Here is a 10,392-nt window from a genome sequence, read left to right on the forward strand (position 1 = left end):
GATGACATCAATAACAACCATAACTACAACAACAAAAAAGACAAGGGAAAATAAATATTTTTAAAAAGTTAAATAAAAATAAAATAAAATAAAAAATACCATACCATGACAGGGGCTGGGTGGTGGTGCACTTGGTTGAGTGCACAGGTTACAATGCCCATGGACCTGGGTTCAAGCCCCTGGTCCTCACCTGCAGGAGGAAAGCTTTGCGAGTGGGGAAGCAGTGTTGCAGGTGTGTCTGTCTCTCTTCCTTTCTCTCTCTCTTCTTTTCCCTCTAGGGTTCACTGGGGCTCTGTGCCAGCACTACAAAACCACTGCTCCTGGCATCTTTTTTTTTTCATTCAATAGGACAGAGAGAAACTGAGGGTGAGGAGGAAGTAGAGAGGGAGAAAGAAAGACAGACACTTGCAGACCTGCTTCATTACTCATGAAGCTTCCCCGAGGTGGGGAATGCAGGCGGGGCCTCAAACCTTACGCATAGTACTATGTATGATTAACTGAGTGGACCACACCCCCCATGACCCCTCTACAAAAGTAATAGTTAAAAAAAAGATCAACAGAAAATTTTAAAAAGAGGGCGGAGGGTAGATAGTATAATGGTTATGCAAACAGACTCTCACGCCTGAGGCTCCAAAGTCCCAGGTTCAATACCCCGCACCACCATAAGCCAGAACTAAACAGTGCTCTGGTTAAAAAATATTAAAAAAAGAATACCATGATCAAAATCTACTTCCTTCAACTTCTTCATATTATTTAACAGACTTCTCGATATGTTAAGATATTGGTGTGAAGGCCAAGCAGTAGCTCAGCAGGTTAAGCACACATGGTCCTTGCGCAAAGATCCCAGTTCGAACCCCCAGGTCCCTACCTGCAGTGGGGTCACTTCACAAGCGGTGAAACAGGTCTGCAGGTATCTATCTTTCTCTCCCCCTGTCTGTCTTCCCCTCCTCTCTCCCATTTCTCTCTGTCCTATCCAGCAATAACAACAATAATAGCAACAACAATGATAAACAAGGGCAACAAAAGGGGAAATAATAATAATAATAATAAAGATATTGGTGTGAGGGCAGGGGAGAGAGTATAATGGTTATGCAAAGAAACTCTCATGCTTGAGGCTCCAAGGTTCCAGGTTCAACTCCCAACACCAACACAAGCCAGAAGTGAGCAATGCTCTGGTCTCTCACTTTTTACCACCTCATTTAAGAGCAAAAATCTCTTAAAAAGATAGGAAGACAAAAATCAAAGTTGAGGCATTAGGCAGTGGTGCACCTGGTTGAGTACACATGGTACAATGTGCAAGGACCCAGGTTCAAGCCCCCGGCCCCAACTGTCTGGGGAAGTTTCTTGAGCAGTGAAGTAGTGCTACATCCAATAAACAAACAAATGCAAAATTAAGTTATTCAAGCTATTTCCTATTATAAGAGGGAAAAAAAATGTGTTTTTTAGATGTTCCCAAAGAGAATTTTGGGAAAGTTCAAAGGGAAAGTGTTTGAGTCATCTATATGTTAAGTCAAATGATTCAAAAAGTTACATACCAGCTGCCTTCTTCTTGTCCATGCCCTTCCCCACGCAGTTCAGTGCTGCTGTGACCACTGTGGGTTCTGAGAAACCCAGTACTCTCTTCACTGTCTTTTCTATCCATGGTTTCAGCTCATCCAGTTCCCTTTTAGATAGTGCCATTCTTCAGAAAAGGACTGTTCAATTGGGGACCAATACTGAACCTAGAAAGAAAACAGAAAAGAACAAGTTAGCAGTGGGCAAAGACTAAAGGGATTCTAGCAATGGTTACTACATCAGGAATGCCTTTCCCAAACCTATTCTCTTGACGATTTTTCTTTTTCATGCCACAAAGGTTGCTGCTGGGGCCTAGAGCCTACATGCTCCTGATGGCTATTTTGGTTTTCCTTTTAATTTGATGCTGAGAAAGTGATAATGGAGAGGAAACACAGAAGGAGCGTTACTCTACCATGTGTGAAGCTTCCTCCTTGCAGGTGGGTGACAGGAACATGAACCCTAACCCCCTGTAGGTAGGGACCAGGGACTCAAACCTGGGTCCTTGCACATTGTAACATGTGCACTTGCTAAACCAGGTGCATAACCACCTGGCCCCCTGATAAATCTTTATCATGGTAGAGACAGAAATAGGGTGTGAGGGAAGAGAGAGAGATACCCGCAGCACTGCTTCGACACTAAGGAGCCCCCCCCCCCCCACTCCCACAGGTGGTGACGGCGGTGGGGTGGGGGGCGGGCATGAACTGGGTTTTTGCACTTTACCAAGTATACTCAGCCCCCTGGCTCCTTTTTTTTTAAACCGCCTCTGTGTTCCCCTATTGATCACAGGCGGGGGGGGGGGGGGGGTGGTGGCACATCACATTAGTTGTGAAGCTTCCTCCTTGAGCATGGTGCTCCTATGTGGTACTAGATGTTCAAACCTGGGTCCTCATGTAACTCTGGGCCCCTAGCTCACCTTTTTGTGATCCTGTCATATCAACAGGATCAACAGGGGTTATATCAAATATGTAACATTCAATGACTGGAATTAAGTCTGTCCAGATGCTAGCTTTTCTATTCCTCCTACTTTCAGGCAGGCATTCCTTAACCCAGCCATCACCTGAAGGTAGTACTTTTTTAAAAAAAAATTTAAATATTTATTTTTCCTTTTGTTGCCCTTGTTTTTTGTTCTTGTAGTTATTGTTGTTGTTATTGATGTTGTTAGATAGGCCAGAGAGAAACTGAGTGAGGAGGGGAAGACAGAGAGGAGGAAAGATAAGACACCTGCAGACCTGCTTCACCACTTGTAAAGTGACTCGCCTGCAGGTGGGGGGCCGGGGGCTTGAACCTGGATCTTTAAGCTGGTTCTTGCACTTTGCGCCACCTGCCCGTAACCTGCTGCACTACTGCCCAGACTCCCTTTTTTTTTTTAAAGTGATTTCTTTCATTTTTGTTTTTCCCCTTTGTTGCCCTTATTGTTGTTGTGACTGATGTCGTTGTTGTTGAATAGGACAGACAGAAATAGAGAGAGGGGAAGAGAAAGACACCTGCAGACCTGCTTCACCACTCGCCTGCAGGTGGGGAGCTGGGGGCTTCAACTGGGATCATTATGTGGGTCCTTGCACTTCACACCATGTGCACTTAACCTGCTGCACTACCGCCCAAACCCCAGTAGTACTTTTCTTAAGGGATGCAAATAAAACAGGGTTTATCCAGGCCCAACCTACTATATTAAAGGTCATAATTCTTTTTTTTTCTCCTTCCAGGTCCATATTTCTTTTTATTTTTTACCAGAGCACTGCTCAGGTGGTGCAGGGGATTGAACCTGGGACTTCGGAGTCTCCTACACTGGGTCTCCTTGCATAACCATTATGCTATCTATCCTGCCCATAGGTCCACTTTTTTTTTTTTTTTTTTTTTTGCCTCCAGGGTTATTGCTGGGGCTTGGTGCCTACACTACGAATCCACTGCTCCTGGAGGCCATTTTTATTTCCCCTTTTTTTGCCCATGTTGTTGATTATTGTTGTTATTGCTGTTGTTGGATAGGACAGAGAAAAACTGGGGACGGGAAGACAGAGAGGGGTAAAGATAGACACTTGCAGACCTGCTTCACCGCCCATGAAGTGACCCCCCTGCAGGTGGGGAGCTGGGGTTTCGAACCAGGATCATCACTCTAGTCCTTGCACTTTGTGCCAAGTGCGCTTAACCTACTGCACTACTGTATGGCTGGTGTGTGTGTGTGTGTTTTGTTTTGTTTGCCTCCAGGGTTATCGCTGGGGCTTTGTACCTGCACTATGAATCCACTGCTCCTGGAAGCCATTTTTCCCATTGCCCTTGTTGTGCTTGTTGTAGTTGTTATTGTTGTCATAGCTGTTGTTATTGGACAGACAGAGAGAAATTGAGAGAGGACGGGAAGACAGAGAGGAGGAAATATAAGACACCTGCAGACCTCCTTCACCACTTGTGAAGCGACTTCCCTGCAGGTGGGGTGGGGTCCACATTTTTTTAATTCAATCTTTTTAAAAAAATTATTTATTTATTCCCTTTTGTTGCCCTTGTTGTTTTATTGTTGTAGTTATTGATGTCATCATTGTTGGATAGGACAGAGAGAAATGGAGAGAGGAGGAGAGAAAGACAGACACCTGCAGACCTGCTTCACTGCCTATGAAGTGACTCCCCTGCAGGTGGGGAGCTGGGGGCTCGATGGGGTCCACATTTTAAGACAAAATGAAAGACATCACAGTACCAGTGTCCTCCAATGCAGTGGGTGGGCTGGGCTTGAACCCTGGTAGTGCTTATGGAAAATCAGGCACATTATTCAGGCGAGCTGTTTTGCCAGTAAAAGCTGCTAACTTTTTGTTACATTTCTGGTTGTTTTTTTTTTTTTTTTGCCTCCAGGGTTATTGCTGGGGTTCAGTGCCTGCACTAAGAATACATTGCTCCTATAGTGACCCCCCGCCTGTAGGTGGGGAGCCAGGGGCTGAACCGGATTCTAGCACCAGTTTTTGTGCTTTGCACAATGTGAGCTTAACCAGCTGCATTACTGCCCAGGCCCCGCTTCTACTTGATAGCTTTATCTCCTAGAAGCTCGGATGCCTAACAGGGCATTTGATTTTGTCATAACTGTATGAAACGAGCGGGTGAATCTGAGACTTGCAGTGACAGACTTTGTGCTCCAGTGATATTCTGGTGGATCTAGTCACCTATTACAAAACAGCAGTACAGCCCACCAATCTGTACATATTAACTGTGAATGGCTTGGGAGAAGCATAACAAAACACTAAGAGAGTAAAGAGTGTGCTCACAGTCCACAGTTGGGAGGCCAAACTTTAGTTCCTACTACTTTCCTGGCAAGTCATTCCTGTCCCTCAGTTTGCTCATCTTGCAAAATGTGGCCAACTGCCATATCTACGGGGCACTTTATTCATTCAATAAAGATGTCTCACTAAAATACAATACTAAGTGACCAGCAGTACAGTGTGTACAGACACAGCTGTAAACCAGTTACATGAACCTCTGCGTCAACTGGGGCCTATATTCCACTCGAACTGAATCACAGGCGAGAAGGTGTGAGCGACTAGGCATCCAGAACAGTAAGGGAGACCGTCCTTCGTGCCCCCAATGTTATGCTAAGTGAGTGCAACTCAAACCTCCATGGAATGATAAGCAAACTAAACAGATAGTGGGCAGAATATACATATATTTCCATGCCTCAGAGAGAGCACAGCGGCCATGCAAAAAAGACTTTCATGCCTGAGCTCCGAGGGCCCAGGTTCAATCCCTGACACTACCATAAGCCAGAGCTGAGCAGTGCTCTGGGGGGAATAAGTTTCCAACAGTAACTAGCCTCATTTCGCATCGCATGCTTAACAGTATTGCTGGGGAGGGGCAGAAAAGACAGGGAGGTGGATCTCCTCTGAACGAGCAGGACCCAGTCTTCGGAGGAATCTCCTTACTCCGCGCTCTTCCTAGCTACGACCCGACTTTTCGCTCCGAAACCCCCTTCCGCCTGGTTGTCTCCCCGTCGCTAGCCCGGTCACATCAGCTTGTTGGACCCAAACTCTTGATCTGAGAGCCGGTCAGCCCACCCCGTCCCCTTCCCGCCCCCGCCCTTCCAACGCCAGTCTCAGTCCAATCTGCTCCCGCAGCAGCCGGCACTTCCTGCGGCTTCCTTCCCTCCGAACATCCCGCCTTAGGCTGCGCCCTGCCTTGGGCTTTGGCGCCCGAACCCGCAGGCACGCTCCCCGGGCCGCGGGCCACTACTCACCTCACAAACTTGAACCCCAGAGACGGAGCTCGAACGTTACACCGGAACCGGAAACCCTCTAGCCGCCCTACGGCCTGCCGTCGTTACCGCCACTGCCGCCGCCACGCCGCGGGTCCCCAACATGTGACTATGTAGAAGGCGGGGTTTCTCCGCGCAGCCGCAGTAACTCCCGGGGGGGGGGGTGGCGCATGCGTGGTGGGGTGTTATGGGATCCCTTATAAATTCACTTGTTTCTTTGGGTGTACCCAGCTCAGTCACTTAACCGGATTACAGCAAGTTTAGTGTCCCTGATGCAGAAACTGGGATCCTTGCAGTTTTCATAGTGTGGAGAGGAAGTCCACTACACTAAAGTTATGCTGATGAGCTGCTCTGCCTATAAGCTGGGCATCTGCAGGGATGGGGACTTACTTCAGGCAGAGCACAGGACTTGCATGCTTGAGATTTTAGGTACTGCCTCTTGCTCCATTCCCAACAGTGCATATGCCACAGCTGGTTGTGCTCTGGCATTTCTCACTCTCATGAAATAAGAGTATTCAAAAATAAGTTTTAGGGTCAGGGAGATAGCTCAGCCTGCTAGAGCACCACCTTGCATCCTTGAGACCCCAGAGGCCTCAAGTTCAAACCATAATACTATCATATGTCAGAGTAGAGCACTGCTCTAGCCTTTTTTCATAATAAAATAAAATTCACTTATTTATTGCCTTTAGGGTTATTGTTGTGGCTCGGTGCCTGCACAATGAATTCACTACCACCACCACCACTGCCTTTTTAAAAACTTTATTTATCTATTTTACCTTTTGTTGCCCTTGTTTTTTTATTGTTGTTGTAGTTGTCGTTGTAATCACTGATGTCATTGTTAGATAGGACAGAGAGAAATGGAGAGAGGAGGGGAGGACAACAGGGGGAGAGAAAGACACCTACAGACCTGCTTTACCGCCTGTGAAGAGACTCAGGTGGGAGCTGGGGGCTCGAACCGGGATCCTTAAGCCTGTCCTTGGGTTTTGTGCCACGTTCACTTAACCCGCTGCACTACCACCCGACTCCCTCCCCCTTTTTCTTTAGAAGTTGAGAGGAGAGGGAGAGATAGACACCAGCACTGTTTTACTTGTGAAACCCCTAGACCCCCACAGGTAAGGACTGGGGGCATGAACTCAGATCCTTGTATGTGGGAATCTGTATACTCTTTTTTTTTTAATTAATTAATTTATTTTCCCCTTTTTTTCCCTTGTTGTCTTTTTGTTGTTGTAGTAATTATTATTGATGTTATTGATATCGTCGTTGTAGGTTAGGATAGAGAGAAATAGAAAGAGGAGAAGAAAGAGGGGGAGAGAAAGATAGACACCTGCAGACCTGCTTCACCGCCTGTGAAGTGATTCCCCTGCAGGTGGGGAGGGGGGGAGGGGGGGCTCGAACTGGGTCCTTACACGGGTCCTTGCGCTTCACACCACCTGCGCTTAACCTGCTGCGCTACCACCCGACTCCCTACTCTTCCCCCCCCCCCCGTGTTGCCCTTGTTTTATTGTTGTAGTTATAATTGCTGTTGTTGTTGTTGTTGTTGTATAGGACAGAGAGAAATGGAGAGACGAGGGGAAGACAGAGGGGGAGAGAAAGATAGACACCTGCAGACCTGCTTCACCTCTTGTGAAGCGACTCCCTTGCAGGTGGGGAGCCGGGGGCTCGAACCAGGATCCTTACGCTGGTCCTTGCACAATCTGTATACTCTTATCAGTTGTCCCACCACCTGGCCTTAGGTATTTCGTTTATTTTGTGTTTTTATTTGTTTTGAGTAGAGACATATTGAGAGGGAAGGGGGAGATAGAGGGAGAGAGACACCTGCAGCACTGTTTCATCAGTAGTGAGGTTCCCGCCAGCAGATGAAGACCAGAAACTTGAACTTAGATCCTTCCACACTATACTGTGTGTCCTCTACCAAGTGCACCACTACCCAGACCTGGTGTTTTTTTTAAAAAAAAAAAAAAAAACATTTTAAAAATATTTATTTATTTTCCTTTTTGCTGCCCTTGTTTTTATTGTTGTAGTTATTGTTGTTGTTATTTGTTGGATAGGACAGAGAGAAATGGAGAGAGGAGGGGAAGACAGAGAGGGAGATAGAAAGACACCTGCAGATCTGCTTCTACCGCCTGTGAAGGGACTCCCCTGCAGGTGGGGAGCCGGGGCTCTAATCGGGATCCTTACACCAGTCCTTGTGCTTTGTGCCACCTGTGCTTAACCCACTGTGCTACCGCCCGATTCCCGACTCTGTGTTTTAAGTACATTTTTATATGTTTTATAATTTTTAATATTTGTTTATCTAGCAATTGGAGAAGTGACTGAACTGGTAAAACATTTTCCCTAAAGTTCCTAGTTCAACCACCGGCACTGCAAGTACCAGAGCAGTGCTTTGGCTTATCTTTCTGTGTGTCTCATGAAACTCTCATTTGTAATAATCAGAATAAACCCTTATAATAAAAATAATTATTGGGGCCAGGTAGTGTGGCACTTGTTTGAAATCATGTGCTACAAGTGCACAAGGACCTGGGTTCAAACCCCTGGTTCTCACTTGCAAAGAGGAAGCTTCATAATTATTGAAGCAAGGCTGCAGTTGTCTTTCTCTCTCCCTCTCTCCCTCCCCCTTCCCGCTCAACTTCTGTCTCTGTTCAATAAATAAAATAAAATTTAAAAATTAATCAAATATTTTAAAAATTATTAACTTTATTTATTTATTGGATAGAGACAGTCAGAAATCGACAGGAAGGGGGAGACAGAGAGGGAGAGAGGCAGAAAGACACCTGCAATCCTGCTTCACCACTCACAAAGCTTTCACCCTGCAGGTGGGGACCGGGGGATTGAACCTGGGTCTTTGCACACTGCAACATGTGCGCTCAACCAGGTGCGCCACCACCCAGCCCCTCAAATATATATATATATTTTTTTCTTAGTTAATTCATTTATTTATTCCCTTTTGTTGCCCTTGTTGTTTTATTGTTGTAGTTATTATTGTTGTTGTCGTTGTTGTTGGATAGGACAGAGAGAAATGGAGAGAGGAGGGGAAGACAGAGAGGGGGAGAGAAAGATAGACACCTGCAGACCTGCTTCACCACCTGTGAAGTGAGTCCCCTGTAGGTGGAGAGCCAGGGGCTCGAACCAGGATCCTTGCTCTTTGAGCCACATGTGCTTAAGCCGCTACTCTACCGCCTGACTCCTCCCTCAAATATATTTTTTTAATTATATATTGTGGCCGGGTGGTGGCGCACCTGGTTGAACACACGCTCAAGGACCCAGGTTCCATCCCCTGGTCTCCACCTGAATAGGAAAAGCTTTGTAAGTGGTGAAGCAGGGCTGCAGGTGTCTCTCTTGTCTCTCTCCCTCCCTATTTCTGTTGGTCATTATTTCTCCTTTGGCTAATTCTGCTTCTAAAGACCCCTTCTGTTGGTCATCACATCAGGTTGGTCATCCATGTTGGTCATCACATCAGGTTCCTTTGCATTGCTTGATGCTGTGATCTATTTACATAATCACTGTCTTGCCTGAGACCCACCCTCCCTGCAGGGTATTGGTTTAATCCCCACTAGTTAGATGCAAGCTTTCTATGTTCTGTTCGCACTCTTTTTTTGCTCTGCTCCCTCTCCTAGTCATTTCCTTTCCCCTTACCCCTTCCGGTGAAGAGATACATAAAAGGCGATGTATCTGATTAATAAACGAGGATATTGTGTTCCCGCTCAGCCACAAGAGTTCCTGGTTCCTCTCCCATGTCGCTGAGTAGGCAGCAGCCTAGGTTGGCTCCGGCAGAGTTCTCTCCACCCCAAAGAGCACGTGTCCAGGAAGAAACACCCTCAAGCTAGCTGGGCATATTTCCCCCTCCTCCATTTGTCTTTATCCAATAAATGAATAAAGATAAAAAATTATTAAGTGATCCAGGAGGTGGCGCACTGGATAGGGCATTGGACTCTCAAGCGTGAGGTCTCAAGTTCAATCCCCTGCAGCACATGTACCAAAGTGATGTCTGGTTCTTCCTCTCTCTCTCTCTCCTATCATTTCTCATGAATAAATAAATAAAAATAATTTTAACTATTAACAAAAAAGAAAAAAGAGGGGCACCTGCAGCCCCACTTCACCACTCGCAAAGATTTCCCCCTGCAAGTGGGGACCGGGACTCAAACCTGGGTCCTTGTGCATTGTAACATGTACACTCAACCAAGTGCACCACCACTTGGCTCCCACCAAAATTCTTTATGGGGTGCAAAAGGTGGGAGTTCTGGTTTCTGTAATTGCTTCTCCACTGGACATGGATATTGGCAGGTGGATCCATACTCCCAGCCTGTTTCTTTCCCTAGTGAGTTTGGAGAGGACAAATGTTTGGAGCACATTGGTGAGGTCTTCTGCCCAGGGAGGTCAGAATGGAATTATAGTAGTATCTGCAACTTGGTGGCTGAAAGGCAATTAAAATATTAACGAGGACAAAATATTTAATAAACAGGAACCAAAAAGTAGGAACAGAGCTTATAAGAATAGGGATCTCAGAGTAGAGAGAAGATAAAAAGTCTATTTTAGGTATATTCCTAGGGGCCCATGACTTTAGTGATTTTTGCTTGAGCTTGATAGCTAACGTGGAGGTGACCTAAAAATATTGTCTG

At 46.1% G+C, this 10,392-nt stretch overlaps 1 protein-coding gene across 2 annotated transcripts in view; it reads right to left on the reverse strand.

Annotated features, from left to right (window-relative positions):
- PRPF3 (pre-mRNA processing factor 3) overlaps positions 1-5,894 on the reverse strand; it is a 37,245-nt gene extending 31,351 nt beyond the window's left edge. For both annotated transcript variants that reach the window (XR_009552571.1, XM_007531560.3), the window contains exons 1-2: positions 5,759-5,894; positions 1,536-1,721 (exon numbers count right to left, since the gene is read on the reverse strand). Coding sequence is in view for 1 of the 2 variants with exons in the window: in XM_007531560.3 (XP_007531622.1) it covers positions 1,536-1,680 (145 nt within the window). In the remaining variant the exon portion in view is untranslated. The remainder of the gene's footprint in view (positions 1-1,535; positions 1,722-5,758) is intronic.
- Positions 5,895-10,392: the final 4,498 nt, after the last annotated feature.

The sequence above is a fragment of the Erinaceus europaeus genome, chromosome 11 (genome assembly GCF_950295315.1).
Source record: "Erinaceus europaeus chromosome 11, mEriEur2.1, whole genome shotgun sequence".
NCBI lineage: Eukaryota > Metazoa > Chordata > Mammalia > Eulipotyphla > Erinaceidae > Erinaceus > Erinaceus europaeus.